The 23841-nt window shown below is 36.9% G+C and overlaps 1 protein-coding gene across 8 annotated transcripts in view; it reads left to right on the plus strand.

Moving 5' to 3' along the window:
- The first annotated feature begins 2094 nt into the window (after positions 1-2094).
- The window catches only part of LOC129568060 (ras GTPase-activating protein raskol), a 128715-nt gene continuing 106968 nt past the window's right edge, over positions 2095-23841 (plus strand). For 6 of the 8 annotated variants that reach the window (XM_055445640.1, XM_055445649.1, XM_055445621.1 and 3 more), the window contains exon 1: positions 2095-3343. In XM_055445640.1, the coding sequence (XP_055301615.1) occupies positions 3268-3343 (76 nt within the window). In that variant the 5' untranslated portion in view covers positions 2095-3267. The remainder of the gene's footprint in view (positions 3344-23841) is intronic. The other 2 variants (XM_055445604.1, XM_055445613.1) reach the window with 1 other exon arrangement.

Consider the following 23841-nt stretch of genomic DNA (forward strand, 5'->3'; position numbering starts at 1 on the left):
GCAAAATGGGCGACCGCTGCATACAAAATCCAATTGTGTAACACAAGAAATCCTTTTCGATAGTGCTTGAACATAAATAAATAAATTTGTAAACAAAAGAAGAAGAAAGGCCGATCTATAGGCATTTATGATGGAAGGCACAATCATACATGGATTGTAGAGAGACACAGACACACAAATGAATGCAAAGCACTTCGTCAAGAAGAAAATACGGATTGAAAAACTAGATGCAAAGTATGGAAAAAATTATGATTTTTATGTGTGAAATTCAAGTAACAAAAACTCCGCCGAACGGGCGGGAGAGAAGGATTTTCTTTTAAAAAAACACAATGACTAAAAAAAATACAAGCAGATTGAAATTGACAAGAAAAAACAAAACAAAAAAACTAATGATTTAATTAAACTATATTATTAATATTATTACTATTAATCTATTGCAAGACAGCATAATATTCAATGTGAAGAAGAGACAACAACAACAAGAAATCGCGAAAAGAAACATTGAGAAGTTACATGAAAATTATAAGTAAATGAAACAATATTCGTATTTTATTCGTGTTCGATTGAGAATAATTCTTAAAGAAGTAAATATTCCTCACGTTTTAGAAATGAATGAAATACGATGAAATTTAAAGAAACAAAAAAAACACTCTGCAACAAATAAACGATTAATTGCAATCATAATGAAAACAAAACAAAAACAAAATATTAATTATTTAAAACAATGTAACCAGTGTCAGTTGGTTATGCGCGATCAGTTAGCTTCACGTGAGCCAACGCGCTCAGCAAAATGATTTAACATTTAATTCGAAAAAATAAAAAACAACAACACAAAATAAAAGAGAAAATACATGAAACAATTCTACCGAATTATAAAATGGAATATATACAAAATATGATTACAAAAATTTATATTAAATAAAAATTTCAAGAGAAAAAAAACACACACACTCAACATTCGTGGCGTTTTATTTCTGGAGAGAAATGTTTTATTTTACTCCTTTGATTTTTTTAGATGTTTGCCTTTCAGCTTGACCTGCTTTGACTAATGCTACCATGTGTACTGAATTTTTCAGTACACTAATAAAATTCGTAAAAAAAATTCGTGTGTCGGAAGCAAATTCTTGTTTACACATATGGAAAGAGGAAGTCCCAAGGAAGTTTTCTATCTGATCAGATTTCCCAGAAAAGTCACTGGAGCCAAAATATGGCCTCATATATAAATTTAGGGTCATTTTCAGTACATTTTATTTTTACAAAATCTTCCATATTTCCCGAGTTTTCCAAGATTTTCCAACCATTTTCATTTTATGAATGTACGATCGTAAGCTGAAAACGAATTCAAGAAAATTTCCCGGAAAATTGCAAATCCTGGAAAATTTTCCGAAAATGAACATATCGCTATAAACGGAAAATGGAAAATCGGGGAAAATTGTGAGAAGTCCCATTCGATCGGGCGGAAAATTTCATGGGGATGGTAGCCGAAGGCCGAGATTTGGGGCCTAAATCCAACCGTTTCCGAGATATTGCGAAAAAACTGGCTTTGGTACTGATTTTTTCAGTACACTGGTAGAAAATACATGGTAGCATTAGCTTTGACCTCTGTTCAAAGATCCAGAATCGTTCTAAATCATGCGGCATGTTTCATACCATAGTAAGTTGTTCTTTAACGTTTACATTCAAATAGACTTGAGTGAAGCCCAGTTGTGGCTCCATCTATTGAAAATCCATCTATTGGAAACCGTTCAGCTACACGTATCTCAAGGAACGCAGACTTTTCAAGTGCTGATTTGGTGACCAAACATTGGTCTTTGATGGGTTTATCAAAGCAAATTTTCGAAATCGATGCCTTTAGATTGATCAAAAATCATCACTTTCATTCATATTAATTCAATTCCTTGAAAAAAATCCACCTTTCTTCCATAAAATAGTCATCAAAACCATTTCTACGAATATGATGTCCGCAAAGCGGCATTCCAGCATAGCGCTTGTACACTTGCTTGCGTCTTATATCGAATGACGTAGCGTTGCCGCAACAGAGATGCGCACATCCAATTCAGACAGCAAAACAGGCAAAAGCATGGATATCAAATCAGTTGTACATTTACCGTCGTTGCGTATGTACTTCTGGCGAACAGACAACCCATAGATTTTATCGAACGCTTTTTTCTCTCAAGTGGATTCTGTGAAATGCAGTGAATTTTACTTATCGTCGTTCAATTGCATCTTGAGCATAATTCACAATCACTTTTTCGCTTCCTTCTGTGTGCAATCGGTGTATGTGCGCGCTGTTAGTCAATTAAATTATTGATTGCAGCCGCTTGATTGAGTGTTTATTTGAAAAAGTTCAAATTGATTATAGTTTGTGTAGTGGGTCGGAATAATCATATTTGTTCGATTACTTGAACATACTTTTTGCGTTAATCGAAACGAATTTTCAAGTGCAAACAAGTGTAAAAAGACTTGATTAAGTGTTGAACTCCGTTTCAATTCATAGCAAACATGTAGGAAGTTTGAATTTACTCTGGTCGAGTGAGAGTGAAAATATAAACAATAATTGTGCAGCAGCTCGCTCCAAGAGGAAAAAAAACTACGTGAAAAAAGTGCAAAAAAATAATAATCTTCATATAAACTGAATTCAAAGAGTTTTTTACACGTTTTGCTTGCCGCAGAGAGATGGTGGCAAAGTGTTGAGCAGGTATTTGTTTCCCATTTTGACAATTGGCATCGTCGGAGTTGGATAATATGCGCGCGCGTTTCCACATCTAACACAGTATTGGTGCCACTTGGCATTTTCCGGAAGATCTACAGCTGTTTTCAGTGTCGAATGTGTGGATGGTGGCTCTGTGTGTGACGACAAAAACCGACCGATTTTCAAATATTTGTCTATCCACTTGTCCGATTATTACCAAACCGTTGCACAGTCTTGTTTTGGAACTACAGTGGTTCAAACATCGAGATTTGGTTTCGGCGTGGTTCACAACATTATTGTCAAGTGCATCGTGCAAGTTACACATCAAGTGCAAGATTGCCTCTCAACATTGGCTGAGAGACCAAGGAAAGTTTCGATTTTTTCAACGGAATGGCAAAACTTGTTTAATTAAAAGTGAATAAATTTGTTGGTAAAAAATAAGCCGCGGGCAAAGTAATCAAAAAATTGTGGAGCGATTTAATTGGCAAAATTATTCAGCTCACCAAAGAAATTCCAGTATTGTTTTTTCTTCTTTAAATTAACCAGTGCAAAGAATTTTACAAAAAATTTTGCCAATGATGGGCCGCCGAGTGAACCGTATTTGCGAAATTAAATATCCAAGCCGAGTGGAAGGATGGCTAGATGTTTGTGGTAAGTTTTTCTTTGACACAATATATATTATTTCAAATCGTATTTTTATGCATCGGAACTAATCTAAAAGACATTAAATCGCTTTTGTTTTTTTCGAAAATGTCGTGTGCTATCAGTCCTTCTTTCTGTTAATCACATAGAAACCAAAATGAACTTTGAAAAACAAAAAAAGCGAGAGCTGACCTTTCGCAGCTTTTAAATTGTCGTAATCGTTGACAAAGATTGAATATCGATTTCGTTCGCACGAATTCGATGCGGTCATTTGGGACCAAATTAAAGATATCCGACAGATAACATGAAGCAAGCGACGTTTGTATCGTAAAATACACACACGAAACGCCACAGATAACATAGTGTCTGTTGATTTCATGGTCTGAATAATATTTCACAGTCCGTATCGTGTGTGTGGGTCTTTTGATATCAAATTGCACGTGATTGAAGCCACACATTGAAGAACGAACGGTCAGTGAATAGAATGGCAGAATGTCTGGCCGAATGCAGTACAAGTGTGGAATACAAAATCCATTCGAAATTGTGAACATTCTTTGAAATTTGATAGTCATTTGAAATGGTTGGATCGAATTGGATGTGAAAAGTTTGATGAAATAGTTGGGATAGCCCGAAAAGGGTACGATTAGCCAATGCGGATGATCGAAATATATGATAAACACTCAATATCTTTTGTTCTGTCTAAATCCGATTATTAATTCATGAGCGTCGCAGCCACATCATACCAGACATTTTATGAACGCATTTCAATATGGACAAAAGAAAGTTTAAGCCAAAACAAAAACCGTGCCTTTACTTTTCATTCATAAATTTCACTCATTCGTTTCCAAGGGACGTGTATTAATTTACTCTCGCGAGAAATCTTGATGAATTGCATCAATTTTTCGAAGAAAATGGAAAACATTCCACCGCATGAGATGAACAAATTGAATTTGACTCATTTTTTGTCGTTTCGCTTCGACGAAATATCGGCTCATGTTCATATTTGATATTTGCTGAGCAAAAACGTTCGCACAACATGATCGATGACAATGGGGCTGCAAAAACCGAAATACGTGAGTCGGTTTTTATATCAAACTCTATTGTGATTCATTTTCTCTTGCAATTCATTGCAACCGAATCCATCATCGATACGAGACGAGACGAAAACAAGTCGAAATAAAAATGGAAAATGAAATACGGCACTCAATGAAATGTTTCTCGGTAAAAGCATTCATGTGCTCGCTGTTATTTTTTGTCGAAAGATTTGTTCGTGTTTTTCTCGCAGTCGCCAGCAATCTATTGATTATGTTCGCAATTTGTTTTTTTTTTTATTGAGAAAATATTCAAAAAATAGATGTTTATTTAGTTTAGAAAATCGCCTGAGTGTGAGTTGCCTCGAGCAGTTTACATTATATCTTTGAAACGAAAATATAACCCTATGATAGCCAAACTATGCCATAATCCGGGTATTTCATTTGATTACCGCCGACGAGCACTGTGTGACAAGAATCCTTGTCAATCAATCACACACTTTACAGTGTCATCAAGAAATCCCTAACATCGTGCAACATTCAACCCAAAGTGAAACGATGAGCTTCGCTGTCGCTGTCACTATGTGCACCGCCACCGTTAGCTGGTTTGAATTAATTAAACTGTGTGAACGTGTGAACTCCGAACAATTAACTATTATAACAGCCATCTGATTACATTGAATTACTAATTGAAATTTAAGTAAATTCGAGCTCACAAGTGTTTATACTAGATAATTCAATCGACTGGCAATATGGTGAACGACGAAAGGAGTGCAAAAGAGTAGCAGCAGCAAGAGAAATAACAAACAACACACTACACACAAATATAAACAGAATGAACGGTTCGGTTTCATGAAGAGCGTCGGCCGCCGCAAGAGTGCAAAACATGAACTGAAGAGAATTAATGAAAATAGCGATAAGATTACCGTCGCATAGCGCGTGATTATATGGCTTGGTTCTTATCTAGCGCATTTTCATTCTTCACCACCGACAGACATCGAGTCGGTGCGGTTGTTTGTTTGTTTCGTTTTTTTTTTTATCGAAGTGGCTTTCTTACACATCTACCGAACCATATACTAGGTCGGCGTTTTGAAAACACAACTTTTAATGATATGTTCAAGTTAGCAAGAGGCAATTACTCAATTGGCATTGTACATTGACCGTTAAGCGATACACACATGCAACACATTCGAGTCCATTGGATATTTCACTTTTCGGTATTGCTCGGGTGTATTTATTTTATCACACAGATTTCTTATCAATTCGCAATAAAAAAAAATTAGCCACTGGCAATTTTGACCCAGCCATTGAAATGTGTCTTCTTCGAACGCAGTTGAAAAAATTTCATGAAAAACGGCGACAAAATTAATGGTCCATATATTCACAGAGTTTCATGATAACCATTTTCATGACTGGAAAAATCCGTTCTCGACTACGGTCCACCGGTTTTTGTATGACGCTGCTATTTTTGTGCGCCGAATTTTTCGGTCGAATGTTCGTTGAAAATAAATCTGTCGAGGTTGTAAACTTTGTTAAAATTCGAAGCGTTCAACAAGTTCGATTTTCGCCATGGGTCATTGGGCGAGACGTAAATTTTTTTTCGTTATTTATGGCTGGTGCTGATTTTCCAGCAGATTATTTTTATTACATCAGATAAATGTGAGTCATATATGTATATATTCTGAGCTCCGTGCCTATGAATCATATATTCGCTCAATCCAACGTGTGCTTAGCACAATTTATCTAACTACAAATCGGTTGATTACGTAATTTATTACTATTATAAATTAATATACTTGTTCCGAGTCTGTGCTTGCAAGGTTGTTTGACAAACTCTTAAAATGGGCAAAAATGAATAAAAAGTTTGTTTTTTGTTAAAAAAAAAAACAAACACAATTCTTATGACACGACAAAAACATTTCGTTTTGTGAGTGAACAAAATTTGTCTGGCTCTCGGCATTAGTGCCTGCATCATAAACATGAATGTGAAATTTGAAAATTTATGTTCAATTAACCCAAAACAAGTTAAACGACTGAAATCGGTTTCGATATCGATTTAGTGCATGCATACAAAGCCTGCGACACTGGCTCTATTCCATCGACGATGGCTAAGAAAACGATAAATTTATTGGTAAATAAATGGAAATAAATTACTCAATCCAAATAAAGCAGAAGCATGTCTCGAAATCGCATCATCGCATCGCATCGCATCACTTGCAGCTATACATTACATGCCCGGTTACAGCTTCAATGTGATGAAGAGCAAGTTTGTAATGAAAAATTTAACAACTTTTAAATTAAAATCGATTAAAATGCTTGCGATGGCGATGAAACTCCAATCATCAATTGTCCAGAGTATTTAGAATGTTTGTTCATATTGAAATGTTACGCAAATATTTACTGATTCCTATGGCATCAATAAACTTAGCCCGTTAACGTTAATCGATGGCGAATTAGCTGAAATGTTCTGAAAATTGGACGTGGACCATACGGAATCAGTGTGCGCTGATATTCGATCCATCTGTGTTCAAAGAAGCTATTATGATGATGATGATGACGCATTTCCTCGTTGACTGGTTATGAAAATTAGCTGGTTGGGTTGAGAGAGTGTCAGAAGCAGGAAAAATCAATGCTATTAAATATACACTTTGTAGCAGCAGTACAGCAGTAGACAGTGATTGAGCGGAAAACCACAGCACTCTAAAAATATACGGATATCGACAGAAAGCCTGATGAAATCTATGCCGTCTAATAAATAATATCTTCGAGCTCATTGCTCCACATAAGATGAGTGAGTTGTTTCGTTGCATTAATTGCTGCCTACATGCTGACTGCGTAAGATGAATTTGTGTCAAATTCTATTTTCGGCAACGAATTTTCGGCGCTCAGAAATATTGCGTTACATCGTTTCATAAATTGTTTGCGTTTGTTTCGTTTCGGATTTTATATGAAATGTACATATATTGAACGCTGTCATCTACTCATAGGGTTTATTGGCCACACGCACGACAAAAATGCACTGCATGAATTCCCACCTTCTGTGGAAATGATTTCCGACTTTTTTTTCACTTTGGAAGAGAGTCAAAGGAGGAGAAAAAAACAAGATGAATAATCTCGTGAATGCGAAGACATGCCATATGAAAATAAATAAAAATAAACTATCGGAACGTGAATGAAATGGCTGTTTTGACTGATGAATGTTTTGAATGGTTGTGCGTTTGAACCGTTGCCACGCATAAAACCTACCATATTATCTTACGAAAAATTACTCTTTGGGTAAAATGAACTGGTGCGTATTAGGCGTGAGCGCAGATTTTTCGCCGTTACTGCCATTTCATTAGAGCACATTTTTGGATCGTAAGTCGATTGAATTTTTCACGTTTCGAACATTATTGTTTACGTTGTCATCACAATGGCGTTTCAAAAATGTATGCTCATCGTAGGATGATCTCAAATATTGATGTCATGCTGCGAAACGGTAGAACACATCGTAAAATATTGACGAACACGGTTTTTCGGCCCATCTTTAATGGCATCATTGCACGAAGCACGGATGCAAATTCATCCTCTCATCCAATATGAACATACCAACACACGTAGAACATGTCAACACAATGTTCTTGGTCTAATGACTCTCGTTCATTTGTATGCAAATCAAAGGCGCGTTTATGATTCGATTTGTTAATTTTTCGAATATGCCGATGGTTATGATCTCTCTGTGTCTCTATGTTGTTGATGACAAAGTGAAATCAAGCGCGATATGAGATGGATAGAAAATATGGCTTCGAATGTCACAACAAAGTGCATCAATGATGGCACAAAAGCGTGGATTGAACACACAACAACAGCAACAATAACGACTTTTACAGAAATATTATCAGAAAATGTTGTTTATAACTAATGATGGTCCATGCATCCGAAAAAGTATCCCCGAGTGGTTCAAATTTCGTGATGTGAGCATAGCAAAAATGTCATGAATTAACTGTATTGTTCGAAGCCACACAGAACCAACTATTTACTCGTTTGTTTATCTCATTCACCTGACTTCAACAAAGCATCTCATTTTTCTCGGCAACACAAATTTTTACTCGAAACCTAACAATGGCCCAATGATTTTTGTTCCCCTTATCTTACCTTTTTTTCCGACAAAATTTTGTTTCGTGTAATTTGAAACATCGTAAACGATGCGATAGCATTCTCTCTTACTGCACACACAACACAAAAAGAATACACACCATCAAATGAAATGGCTTGCATTTGAATAATGAAACATCGTCATCGTTGTCGTTATGCACAATACAGAAAAAGGGCATAACAGGGAAAAAACACGCAAATACATTTAAGACGTTGTGTGAATGTGTTAGTTTTTGGTCTTTGTGTGCAATAGACGTTTTCAGTTTTAAAAATGGTAACGGCAGGTAATTTCTGAGCTCAGGTAGGTTTTGAAAGGTTCGGCTCTTGCTTATCTTCACCATTGTTTTCGCAACAAAATGTGAAAGATTTGCTGCCCTTTTTCACCGGCCCACAGCATACAAAACTCTCGCTTGCAGGTAAAGAGTATGAAACAACAACAGCAACAACAATTTTTATGCAGGAGTTTCTATTTCACAACCATCTTCCTTTCTTTTTTGATCGACTTTTTATTATTCTACCCGTGATTTTGTGTCTTGACTCTTTCGACGAGCGAGACTAAGGAAGAAAAAAGAAGAGAATCTTTCTCTGTTGCTTTGGTGCTGTGCAGTTGGAATTGTTTTTCAAGTTCCATTTGTGCTGTTGTTGTTGTTGTCTTTACACGTTGTTTTAATGCCATGCGAATCGAATAGGTATTCATATATTATAGCCTTAACTTTCATCTTTTTTTCGTTGGTCTGCTATTTTCTGTTGTATATTCTCGTCGTTTACATGTACTCCGTGAATAGCGTCTTGCGTTTTATGTTTGTTCTACTGAAAGTAGAGAAAAAAAAATTCTGCACGCACCAACAACACATGATTTATTTTTTTTTTTCGTCTTTTCTCCCAAAATTTTTCTCTCTTTCCATCAAGCAAACACGTTTCTCAATCATGCGGCTCTCATTCTCAACTCGAATATAGAGTTAAAAAGTATCGAAATTTCCATATTTTTGGCAGGTTTTTTTCTTCTTCTTTAAAACAAGTGAAGGCCTTTGGTCGGTTGTGTTTATTTTTTATCGATTTTTATTGTCGCTTATTTCGAGTCGTTTCGTCATCTTTTCTCATTATTAAATACTTCAAAATCGATTGTCAACCGACAAGGGGTGTTCTATTTATAAATTCCAATACCGGTCGATAGTCCCCAATTCTGTTCTGCAAAAGCAATGGGACGTTCAAAGCCGAGAGAGAAGAAAAAAAAAAGACAAGCGTTTCCAAAATTATGTCAATATTGACACACTTATAGAACCTAAATAGAGAGATCTGTATGTGCGTGTTCTGAACTAAATCGAATCCAACGAAAACGGAAGAAGAAGAAAAGAAAAAAATTCACGAAATAAATTTGTGAACCTTCTGCCGATTTATGGCCTGTTCAAACGCAAACGTTTTTCTATAGTGGCGAATTGTTTTGGTTTTTATTGAACCAACATCAGCTGCAAACTGAAAGCACAGCCACGATTATTAAATTGCGAATAACGTCGTTTGTGTCGTAATTTATGCTCATATTTGGAATGTATAGCAAGCAACAACGCTTCTGATTTCCTTTATTTTTGGCTACCGAAACATTTATTACAGTTGATAATTTATGCAAAAAGAGCAACTCAGTACTTTGTGTGTTGTGTTTTTTTTTTGCTTTTCTTCGTTTACTTCGTTTGCCGGTGATAACGTCAGACAGAATGCTAAATTGCTTTGCGTGCTGCGTGTAAATTATTTTCAAACAAAATGTGTGTGTGTGTGTGTTGTGCCTGTGCAAATCAAAATGTTTGGCTCGATATTATCGTTGTTACTCCACAAACCTGTACAAATAGCATTGTGCTTCGCGATCGAGTTTCGACTGAAAGAGCGATAAAAAAAATGTGCGAGAATCTGGTACAGGGTGCTCTTATTAAATTGTACAAAAAAAAATTTCAGGAAATTCCATTCTTCAGAGTTATGACAAAGAAACAATTTAGATAAAGAGAGAGCGAGAGAGGAAAGCGCAATAAACTTGTTTCGATTTATTCAAATCACAAAGGCATTGGTGTTGTGTGTTGCTTTTTTTTTGGTAAGAAGGTGCAATTGCGAAGAGTCGTTTTGTTTGCACAAATGTATGAAGAAGCGTTGAGATGTGAATCATGCAAAAGAAAAGGAAAACATCTTTATTTTTTTTCCGTTTTCGCGCCAGATTGAGCACGTTTCGACAATATTTGAGGTGGAAATAAGTGTGCTGGTGTGTATAGAGACCAAAGTCGTTGCAATATCGTTCGATTTCGAACGAATTTTTCATTTGAAAATGGTGTACGTTGCTTTTGTTATGGATTCCGAATGTGGAAACAACAATAAACGGAGCTAAAGTTGCACACACAGAGGACATGAGTAAATGCTATTTTGTCATTTGAAACTTCACCCATCTTTTGTATTTTATTTTGCGACAATTTGCGCGCGTTAACATGTGTGCGCTCCATTTTCATTCATTCATTCATTAGCTCGTTTTCTCTGTCTGTCGCGAGTGGATAATTCAGCTCGGTTGAACAATGGATGACATCATGATCATGATTATATTCACTGGCTCCGTGTTTGCTGGCCCTTTCGTTCGTTTTCTTTGAAACCAATAACAACAACAGTGAAAACAACTCTTTTTTTAATATTCCGTTGTGGTGCGCGCGACATGCGCTAACCTCGCCGCTCATGTGTTCTGTTTCTTTAAACAATACTTATTTTATGAGTAAATTCAAAAACAAGCAAGAACCGCCGTTCGCTTGTTATTTTCGATGAACGTTTTCGTTTGAAAAATTAATAAATAAAATGATCGCCGCCATTCGCAGCGCAAACACACACACACACACACACAAATAAACGAGATAATAAAAAAAAACTTTATTTCGGTTTCGGCGTTTATGTTGACATTGCTCCATTGCAAAACTGATCACAATCTTAGACGGTTGGGTCGCTCATACCCCTTTCTCGTGAATGAAAAAGACCAAATCATTATCACCAGCAAGAATGCGACGACATATAAAAGAGTCAGATCCAGAGAACTGATTGAGAAATCCGATTACGGCGTCTAGTTCACTCAATTTAAATAACAACACACACTGTCAGATAAGTCCGCTATTTTGTCCCGAGTGGAATCAAAGATTTGTGGTCTTATGCAAATAGTTTCCGTGTATTTAACACATAATTCGTTTTGATTCACGGAATGAACCGAAAAAAATGATGTCGATTTTGTTCAGGTAAACAAACATTTTTTGACACTTGACTGTCGTGCCATCAGGTCGTTTTCTTTCTTGCTGCTGTGCACTGTACACCAACAAAAACAAAGATTTCCCGTTCACGTGTGAAACGATTCACCGAAAATGTTAATATTCAAAGTGCTTGTTGTTGAACAATGCGCTTGAAAGAAAAATGTTAAAGATAATAATAATGCATGCACAAAGGCCATGGCAACACTGTGTCTTACTATATGACTCTGGAGTGTATTTGAAGCACGTCCACCGGAAAGAGAGAAACAATGTACCGCAATGTAACAAAGAATCCAAATAGAAATCAGTAACGCAGCGTCTGCATGTAATTGTGTCAAGTTTTTTTTTTCGTTTTTCAGACGAAACACAATCCGATACTTGCGCTTGCTATCTTATATACGATAGACTAGAACAAGATGTTCGGAGCAAGACCTATTGCTGTTTCTTTCTTTATGTTTACAATTAAATTAGCGATCATTCAATGCCGATTAGACTTTCTAATTGTTTCAACACGCGTTGTCTGCCAATCGTTTTGTGGCCGTTTAAAAGATTGGAAAGCAGCGGTGAAAAAAAAAACGCTCCAACTCGCAATTGACCTCAACCGTTGTGATTAATAAATCAATTTCCTTTGGTCTTTCTCTCATGCCCCGGAATTCTTGAGACTTTTTGCTCGCTCGTCTATCTCTCTCTCTCTCTCTTGCGGCGTTTTTGCATCTTAAAGTCGTTGTTGACAGGAAGCACAGAACGTTATGCACGACCACTAATAATTGCATAGGATGCAATCGAACAGAAATGAGGCGGACGGGGAAAAATTGCAACAAAACGCTACTCTGTTGCTCTGACATGGGTTACCATTAATTGCATATTTAAACAATGTACGCTGCGTATGATGACCTTAGCATTAAATACTTTGCTTACGCGCATTCTTCCATCAATGGCACGCAAACACCACGAATGTTTCCATTAGATATTCGCGATACACATCACACTCAAAACTCGCACACACATAATTCGTTATAATGATCATTTTGATGGTTATTCTTATTTTCTCTGTTTTGTGTCTGCGTTTCGTGTATTTGAGTTAATTAAAATGTTGATTCTTCGATGAAAAACAAGTGAATATATATGTTCTGGAAATTTATTGCTGGTCTTCTGTTGCCGCATTCGTGTTCTTTGCCTGCCTTCAGTTGAGATGCGTGCAAAGCCGCTGGCTATTACACTCAATAAAACAATTAATATAAAAAAAAGACAAATTGTTGGGTTGATACCCGTCATTTCTTCCCGTTTAGCATGATAAGTTCAACAAACTTCGAGGCGTGCTCCATCCAATTTCTTCATATATTTTTAGAAAATAAGACGATCACAAAATGTGATTAAACTCGAAGTAGGTTTCAGCTTTGTTTTTTTACCAAAACTTCATGTCATTTTTAATCAAAAAGTTTACGAACAAAACGACATTTTAAGAAGAAGAAGAAGAAGAAGAAGAAGAAGAAGAAGAGAAAAAAGCGTTGCGCTTCATTTGACACAAATTTTGTACAACCTAAATTTCAAAAACTCATCATAAAATCATTTCGGTTTTACCTTTTGTCGGTGTGTGACATTAAGAACTTAATTTATTCGAAAGAAAAAAATGTTCCCAAAGTAACATCAAAGCAATCAATCAACAAAGTTTCTGTCGAAGAATAAAGAAGTAACATTTGAGGCGGCGAATGCGCAAAAACACGGTCCAATAAAAAAAAATGGAAAAAAATGGCCGTCTTCAGAAAGAAAAGAAATGATTGTCAAAAAGCGACAAATTATGAAAATATAATGGAATAATTGTGATTAAATATTCATGATTTCAAACTATGGATGGATGGATGGAATAATTTCAATCTATCATCGCTTAGTGACTATGTTGGTTCTCTAGCCGCATGATTTTCATTGCCATAAATGAGTTTTCATTGTAGCACCGTGTTTCGTGTTTCGAAAGCAATCAAGAGTACCGTTTCGAGGCTAACGAAAACAAATCAATAGTGCTCATGAAATCAATCAAACTCGCTCGAAATAGTAGTCGACTGCCATTTCTCTTTGGTTGAATGTTCTTTTGAACTAGCAAACAACTTACACACAACACATTGATTTCGTTTCAATTAGACAGTATCCAATGACATTTCCACATATTTCTACTTTGATCACAAGCAAAAGACTCACCCACACAATCCTGCGGAAATGTCAACTCGAAAGGACGACGGCTATTGATTTTCCGATGGAATTTTCCACCACTGGAATTGTCCAATCGACAATGCGGAGTGAAATTTCCAATGACAGCCCACATCAAACCGGAGATTTGAAATTCATTTCAATTGTGGCTATTTAAAGAATTTCCAAGTGAAATTTTCATACAGCAAATTGCCACCTGCACATAAAATGTCACTGCCATTCGCAGAGTCCATCAATTTCACTAACAACAGCCGTATAATTATATTGCCGCCAGCCATTAATTTTCACAACGAAATAATGTTTCAATTTTGCATTTCGTTCGGATGAAATGGAACCGCACTTTGCCTATCACTCGAATTACAATGGTATATATTGTTACATTTCTATCCATCTACGTACATGGAAACGATGGTGGCTTTTGTTTATCGCGTATACATTCGATCCCACATGAATGCTACGTACATTAGCCAGTCCCACAGAAATATCATAATCATAAAAATGGTATGTTATACATGGCACCGACTGTCAGACCTTTTCAAACCGAACCGACCGAAAATATCAATACCCTGGTCAGGTTCATGCGAACGCTGTTGGAAAAATTGAATTGTTAGTTATGAATGGGCGAGCACTCCCGGGTGCACAAAATTCACATATCAATGAACGCACAGTTTGCATTGGACATCTCGATAGAAAGAAAGAAATGAATCTATCGATTTTATATATGCATCAAAAATCAATTTTCGCTCAATTATTTCCACTGAAATCATTCGTGTCATTTCAATTAGTTTCGCAAAAATCAGAACCATGGCCCGACCCGCTTGGCGTATCCAGTTCAACTATGATTTAAATCGGGTACACGTTTTTATGACACATTATTTGGCAAAGGTTCGCGAGCGCAACCAATTTTTTTTTTCTGACAGGTTTTACTGTTTGACGTCTCCGATTCTAATCATAAGTGAGTGCTGGGTCGTCGTCGTAAACATCGGTGTGTTTCTATTCGGCAACAATATAATAAATTTTTATGGTACTATCGTCGCTGTTGAGAGTACAGTGAACGCTGCTATAGCATAGTTTATATCAAGAAAATCAGGATATGAGGTCTATATCACCTGCGTCATATCGTACACGAATGTACCATCGTTGTCATCGGCACACACACACACACACACAAAACAACACATGCGACAAGACATTTACAATGGATTTACAAAAAGCTCTCACTCGATTAAAGGTCAGGTCAGAGTTTTCGTAAAATGTATTTCGGTGTCGTTGCTGTTGCTGTTGTGCTTTTCATCGCCATCGGTTAAAGTTGGCTGGCGTATATTGTGTACTCGTGCTACATATAAATGTCGCACGAACGGTTGTTTTTATGGGTTTAAACTAATTAAATTCCAAATAAACCGAAATTCATAGAATAAAATTCCCTCGTGTCTTTCATTCTCTCTCTCTCTCTCCCTCTCCCTCTCTACCCAATTTTCTTATTACGCGCTCGCTTCGTCATCATCGTCATTATCTGCTTGTCTATCATTTTATCTGCTAATCATGTTTCACACGCATTCAACTGGCTTTCTTTCATCTCCATCCAAAATTATATGCGTTAACACGGCCGAGGCTGTAATAAAATGTGATGTCAATTTGTAGGACGAGTGCAAAATAACACACAATCAAAGCACTTACGAAATGTTTCGGCCTCTTTGTAATCAACCGTGTGTTGTTTTTTTCTCTCTCAATGGCATTGTAAAACTTCTAATTACAAACAGCGATATAGAGAGAACTTGATATTATTATGAAACATCACCATCATCCGTCGAGAGAGGAAAAAAAGCAGCGGCATCAAAAGAACAGCGAAGGAAGGAAAAATGAGAACAAGCTCAAGTTTTGCTCTAGATACTCTGTTTCTTTGTTGTCAAAATTGTTCTTTCACTCGGTTACCTTTTAGCATTTGCCTTTTTTTCTATTCTGTTTGTGCTCTCGAAATTGCCTATTACGAAATTGCGTCGCATTTCATATATCATGTTATGCATCAAATGAAGCCGCATTGCCACATGAAGGAAAAAAAAGCGTCACACAAACAACGAGAGAACAGGAATTTTTTTTTTATTCATCAACCAAATGAGAAAATGGGAAAGTATTGAGACGTGCGCACCAAACATGAGCGTGAAATGTTTTGTGCGAAACAATGTACATTGAAATCACATTTTGGTGTTTTGGTGTACGCCGCAGGAAAATCGAACACTGAACATCCACCACAAATACCCGTTCTCATTTTAGAAATGATCTAGTTTTCATCTGAAAGCGTGAAGCATAGCTGAGAATATGTGCTGTCGGCACGTGGTTCATTTTTCGATTTGGCCACACAAACGCATGTGGTTTGTATCAAATTTGGAATCGACACAGCCCAATCGTGGCTATGTGTTTACATTTGTCGAACCGTGTTTTCAGCAAATGGTATGTGTGTATGTGTGTGTTTGAATGAAATAAATTGGAAATTACTTTGAGAAATAATCAATTAAATAGAACCAGTAGCTGTGATTGAAAGAGACCTCCCCGAAAAATCGATCAGTCGGCGGAATTTGTTTATTGCTCACTTACAATTTATCCACATCAAAGGTCAACACCGAATGTCAAAGTGTTTTCTGGAAAATTTCCCATTCAAACTAACGCACTTTCATCATTGCGTTCCACAATTACTATCACAAAACTAACAAAGTGACTCAATACATTCTATGGTGTTGCTATTGAAAATTGATCCGATTCTATATTTACATATAGAGCTTGCGTGCGAGTTCATGTACGAGTCGCTATGTATACTTTGTATTTGGTGCGTGCCACAGTCAAATGAATATTGAATGCCATGAAAACGCGTAGAAAAAAAACCTTTGAAGTTTTATCTTTCGTGCATTCCACATATACAGAAATGGTCGTGCAATTAAAGAGAGAACATCGTTTGAACGAACGTATCGTACGATGACGGCGTCGACGATGAAAAAAAAAGACCAAAAGGGAATAATTTTCTGATAAGCAAACTCCCATTTCTTCGACAAATGAAACACGATTTACATTTGGTTTGGTCATAGGGCTTCTGTGTGTATGTGAAAGAGAGCATCACATGGAATCGGCTCCGAGCAATTGCGTTAAATCCACAGATTTAGACTGCTTAAGGGCATTAAACGGATATTTCATTTCCATCGCACCGCGTTTCCTTCTGCGCCAGAAATACGCAAATGCCGACGACGACGGCGACGACAACAACGACGATGATGTCGACTAATGAACGCATTTTATTAATAAAACCATGCGCATCGTCATTATTTCCACAAAAAAGATCAAAGCAACGGCATTTTTTCGCAATAAAAATTTATCTTTTGATTACGAAAATTTAAAATATAAAAAACAATTTCAATTCCGTCCAAACACAACGTCGTCGTCGTGCGTATCTTGCACTGTGGATCACTGTTGAAGACGAAAAATGACTTGTATCGACCTCCGAGGCGTGGATTAAATCACTGTCATAAAATGGAATGAAGTTCAGAAAATGGATGACAAGTTTAAAGTGAGTAATGAACAAATGCTCACTAAATCCTAGCCATAAACGTAAGTCATCGTATCCAAACTGTTGGCGAGGTGAGACATAGTCAAATTAAAATGACATAATTCAGAATTAGAAATGCTCAAAATGCACCTGGCCATGTTTGAGCCGAGTAAAAATTCCGTAGATAGTGAATTTGGGCTGCCCGAAGCAAGGGAATGAGTTAAATATGCACATTATTGATAAGGCTCAGAAATATTATAAATCTGTATCAAAATTAATCTTCGATTGTTAAGTGGCTACCGTTTTCGTGTGTTTGTGTGCCACTCCATGCGATCGCTTCTAATCCGAGAGAAAGAGCGAGAGAGAAAAAAAGAGAGAAAAGGGTCATTCCATAAATGCCTAAAATGACTAACGAATGGAGTGAATTCGAATTAATCGGCTTATATTCGGTAGAATCAAAACGCGATAAATTTCAGGCTCATTCTTAGCCGATTTCAAATTGCGTTGAAGTCAAAATAATATTCTTTTCCATTTTTGAGTCGAAATTTTTTTTTCGGCCATCGTTTCTAAGCAAATGCCACACGCACACACTGAAATAGCAGGTTCGGCTCTCTTGCTCGTACTCGATGCGGCATAATAAGTCCATGACTTTCAAACAATTATTTGATTTCAAGCCACTGGAAATGTAAACTGAACATGAATCAATAATGACTTCCATCCCAAAGGTTTTCGTCGCTTTGAGCATTTTCCACTCGAAATGATTTTGAATTTCTTTTGAGTTGGTTGGCTGGTGCGGTAAGCACAAATTTCCTTGGTCAGCATTCGACTGTAAAGTCATTTCAATGTTTACGGTTGTTATTGTTGTGTTTGTTGTTGCTGGTGGATTTTCCCATCCGGCATGGCCCAAGTTAAAGAAACACTTGACATTTATATCGACTGAATCGAACTGCGTCAAAATAACGAGTGACACTTATCAACACACTGCACTTGTGCGCATACAAACCGAATCGCTTGAACGTGTGAAACCAGCACAGTAACAAGAGCACAACTCTTATCGCATTTCAAAACGTTTTAAAGATGAACGTGTTCGAAGAAAAAACAAGAATACTTATTTACATATCAGAAGGGCGCGGGTGAGTTCTCACTCACTCTCGCTCACTCGTTTCAACGCAAGTTATTTCCAATTTCCATCAGATAACAATTTGCTAAAGTCACACAGAGCAACGAGCGCGTCGCGTTCAAGTGTCGCTGTTATCACAATTTAATTGTGGTTCTTCCATCTGACGAAGCGACCTTTGCGTTCATATTTAACAGCAGTCGCAAGTGATTCGGCAACACAAAAACTTGCAAAGAAAGTGATAATTTAATTCGAACTTTCTTCTTTGGCCGGGTCAATGCAGAAAACTTGTTTCAACTGTTTTTAATTCAATTTCACAGTGTCATTTCTCTCGCCCGCATTTTAAACTTCGGAATTCACACTGTCACGAACTCCGCACACTCGTGCACAGTCTTATTTACAAAATAAATAATAATTTCAGAGAATACGTTTTTTTCCCCGTCAGTCTCGTATCCATCAAGAATTCCGCTTAATTAAATTATCGAATAAATTCAGCGCAATTAAAAAAGCATCTTCGAGAAAAGGAATGGTTGTCGGGCCGACGACTGCGGTGCGTGTTTTTTTTTGGGTTAATTAAATCTAATCAACTGAAGATTTCATAAATCGGTTAACATTTCTTTGGCCATTCGCTTTTCTCAGGAAAATTCTCTGTTGCCATTTCGTTCTCGGTAAATTAATTCAATTCAAGATACATAATCACATTATGGAGCCCGATTATAATGCAAAAGTGAAGCGTGACACCACAAATACTAATTGAAATTTCATTCAGTTTGTCGTCAACGGCAGAAATTGTTAGGGCTGCGATCTGTTTCTAATCGTGTTTATGTTTTTTTCATTATGATTTCAATATTCGGCAGACGAATGTTTCGAATTGCCATTTATAATTCAAAACGAAGGGCAAATAATCGTGGGCGGAACAAAATCGCGCAATGATGAAAGCAACGACAAGGATGATGGGACTTGCGTCATTTGGTGTGAATTGTCACTTTTATATTCTACTTATATTCATCTGTTTCCATCACAAAATGCCATTTTAATGCATTCATCTGCGAAATCTCGCTTCTTTTTAATCCGAATGTATTTAGCGGTTTATGCCTTAATACAGACACAAACACACAAAAAGACTAACGAGCCGCTCAAGTTTTGATGGAAACGGAACAACAAACGCTGAATAATTCATTCGAAAATGAAAAGCAATTCCACATTTCTGCTGAAAATGTTGAGTTTAAAAGCATCCAAATGATAAATATAGTATGACATAATGTATAAAATACATTCATTCTGCTTCTGTGTTTGCATTGTCGTAAGCTGTGTCAAACGGCACACGGAATTATTTCCATTTTGCATGGAAACTGAAAATGCACATTTCCATTTCGGTTGAATTAAACTTTATGTCTGTATCATGTGTTGTTCCTCCAGGTTATTCCGTGCAAAGATATTACCATAGGGATCTTAAATTCGTTTGTCATCCCGTGGAAAAGTCCCACATAAAATATCCACACAGCCACACAATATAAGAACACATTGGAACACCGTTTTTTCTGTTCGGCCCGAATTTCATTATAGTTTCAAGTGTGAAAAATTATGATAAACACCAAATACATACTATGAACACACAAGCACACTGCAGTTACTCGATTGTGAACACCGGTGTGTTTGCAAAGTCGTTTTCATTTTTTGTGTGTATGTGGCAATTTCCCATTTTCTTTTGTGACTATTCGCATCGGTGGGTTTGGGACTCAACATGCAATTGCCTGAAAGCAGAAGAAAAAAAAAACGTTTGCCGTTGCGCTGCATAAATTACTCGGTATTAAAACGTGAAACGCAATAAAAATGGAAGCTTTTCATAAATTCCACATATTTTTTTCCTTTCCATTCGATGTGATTTGTGTAAGCCGCACACCAAAAGGAGCACGAACAGTGCCAAGTTCAAGCTGGCAACTGTTTGTTCCTATTTTTTTCATTGAAAAATTCTTTCGGACATACTTGATAAAGTATGCCTCAGTCGAGAATATGTGTATTTTGCGGCTGATACACATTTTCATGGTGGAATCTTGATTGTGTGCAGCAAATTGGCTCGAGAATGAAAATGTTTGTTATCACTGTTTGAAAAAAGAGAGAGAGAGAGAGAAGATAGGATATATGTTTTGCAGAGGTATTTAGACACCTTTGGTTGTTCGCCAAAAATCCCTCAGAAACATAAATTCCAAGAAAATCTCTTGATTCGAGGCAACATGAGCCATCATGATGTGGTATGCTGTTTACTGAAGCAAACTGCTTGCAAACTTCAACTCGACTGCTCCCGTATCAAAACCATGCTATTTCAATCACAGCCATGCCGCATGACCCACATTTTATGAGATAATTTAAATTGCTGTTGTTGCAAAAGTTTGCCGTTTCGGGGGAATTTGAGATTTGCATCAAGCGAGCAAGCGGACGAGCGAGAAAGTTTCTTCTGAGGGATTATTATGCGTGTCTTTGAGCTCATCAATCTACCATTTTCCATGCGAAAATGATGATGTATACCAAATCCAATTAAAGTAGCAATTAGATTGTGCATCGGAAGAAAATTCCATTTTCTCACTGTCTGCACTTTGGGAATGCACATACATAAATAATCATTTTACTCTGTTGTGAGAAGATCCCCCAAAAAATCAAGCAATAGCTTCTCTTCCAATTTGAAAAGATTACAGTCGCATTATCCACCATTGATCTATTTTTATTACAGTTCACCGAAGATGCTGCTACATAGCAATAAACTCTCTTTCTCTCTTGTTCGCTCAAACGATTTCATCGTTGATAAATTAAAATATTTTATTTATTCTTGCTCATGGTAAAGTCGACAGCAGCAGCCTTGAGGGCGTCCGCAAACCATGAACGATAATCGTTTATGACTTTTTTTCTCGACTTCAGCTTTCCTAAATGGTTCGTGTTTCAACGAAATAAACCATTTGCAAATGTTGCACATGCACATTCAATACCCCAACCATACACACTATTCTACATGTACAATGTTTCCTAGGGCCTTGACGACCAGATTCGTTCTCTCCGCTTTTGGGCCGCCGTCATCACCGCCGCCTCTCTGTTTCTATTAGAATTTCCCCTTTTCATTCTATTTGAATATAATCTAACTTTGCTTGTCGAATTGACCTATTTTATGGACAAGCAGGCAGGCAATGTATAACGTGCAATTCATTTGTGCGAAATCATCGTTGGCTCACCTCGTGTGTTCCATTCGCTTCGATTGGGAGGGACTGTGAGAGAACGAGATAAAATGACTGAAAAGCGAAATGGATTTCGCTTTCAGCATCACTTTGATAAACGCGTATACATTCTGATTGACGAACCCCTTCAACGATGGGACTCGCTCTCACTAAGAGCTTTCCGAACTTTGATTGAAATTGAAAATATAAATATTGAATTATTGACATTTTTCTAGTGGTATTCCACTTACGGTGATGACATCAAATGCATGTGACACCGTGATTTTGGGCCATTGCGTTGAAATGCACTCAATGCGACTTGTGTACGTATGAGTAAGTGAATTACAATAGGTCACAGCGTATGTTGCATTTTGTTAAGGTGACAAAAGGTCAGCTGATTCAATTCAATTCCAATCGATTCAATGCCATTTCAATCCGAACATTTCAATTTCACATCTTCATCAATTGCGATTTCAATCAAGTCGGTGAAATTCGAATAAGTTTTCATTTCAATGGCATACTACGTCTTCGTACGATGCTTGTTTGTGTTGAATGAAAGTCGTAATCAAGCTCGAAGGGCTAATGTCGTTCACACGGAACAGGCAAATTAATGCTGGATTTGAAAAATATGTTAGCCCAGAAAGCAAATTCCGTGAGAAAGTAATTAATTTTCTCCGCTATAATCTGGAATAAATTTCACAGCACTTCGGATCTTAACAACTTTGATTGGATTCGGTTGTTGCTTTGTGGTCCCGCGGATTAATTACATTCGATCGAATCGAAGAATCGCGCGAGAAATAGTGACCAAGTGAATGTTTTCTGTATTTAAATACAGTTTACTAGTATTGTTTACTTTTGCTGGCGAAGCTCTTCGTAACGGCTCCAATTTATGTATGTCATCACATCCGTCAGGTACACCTTATCAAAGAACGTTTTACAGCACGAAAGTCATTTAATGAGCGAATGAAAAAAAAATGAACACAAACACCGACTACGATATAACAAGACGCGGCAAATCGTATCATTCGATAAAATTGAAGACAAGCATTCGAAAATTATATATTCATCATATGGGATATAGCATGACAAATTGAGAGAGTTACAATCGCGTTGCCGGTGGCAAAAAGACGACATATCACGTTCCAACATGAATATTCCACGTCATTTCCAATGAAAATGTTAAAATATTACCAAACAAAAATATGATGATTTATTTCTTTCGGGTTCTGTGTAATTTCCAAATGAAATGACCTGACAAAAGAGGCATGCCTTGCTTATCATCATTCAACAATGCGAATCATTCGACAAACACTGGTTGCCGCTGCCGTCGCATTTGTACGGCAGAAAGTCATTCGATTTCGAATTTAAACACGCGAAAACAATAAACATTTTAAGTTTATGTGCATAGTGCAATGAAACGGCGTTGTGTCGACTTTGCGGTTCGAAGTGAATTTCGCATCGTTCATGTATATATATATGTATATGCGGCGGCGATCGGTGCAAACAAATGCTACACGAAAGTAGGTCAGTCTCGCCGTGATCTCAACATGTTGTCTTACGTTATGTGTTTATTTCTACACAAACACATCTCATATTTTCGTTTTTCATCGCAGATTTCTATGTTCTGAATTAGGTACGGGTAAACATAAATACGTGGTTTCTCTTCGAAATTCTCGGCATCGTTTATTTGCGTAACTTTTTTTCTCTTCTAAAGCCTGCATGCAGCCATGCCTTGAAAACACATGTTGACGGTGTTAATTTATACTTTTAAATTTAAAATAATTGGTTTCGTTCGAACAAATTGAGAAGTTTACTTTTTTTTCACTAGCGAGCATAGAAATAGTTGCGTTTTTTTCCTTTTCATCTCTTCACTCTCTTGTATTCTATTCGTAGAACATTCGATCGAGCATGATTTTTTTTCTGCTGTAATTATAATTTTTTGATGATTCAAAATGAAAGGCGAATAAACAGAGAAATCAAAGAAAACACACGTGTTGTTGGTTCGGAGTTGAGAAACCGTGTATTCTGGTTGAT

The sequence above is a fragment of the Sitodiplosis mosellana genome, unplaced genomic scaffold (assembly GCF_009176505.1).
Source record: "Sitodiplosis mosellana isolate CC-2019 unplaced genomic scaffold, AAFC_SMos_1.0 Smas_scaffold_1, whole genome shotgun sequence".
NCBI classification, from domain to species: domain Eukaryota; kingdom Metazoa; phylum Arthropoda; class Insecta; order Diptera; family Cecidomyiidae; genus Sitodiplosis; species Sitodiplosis mosellana.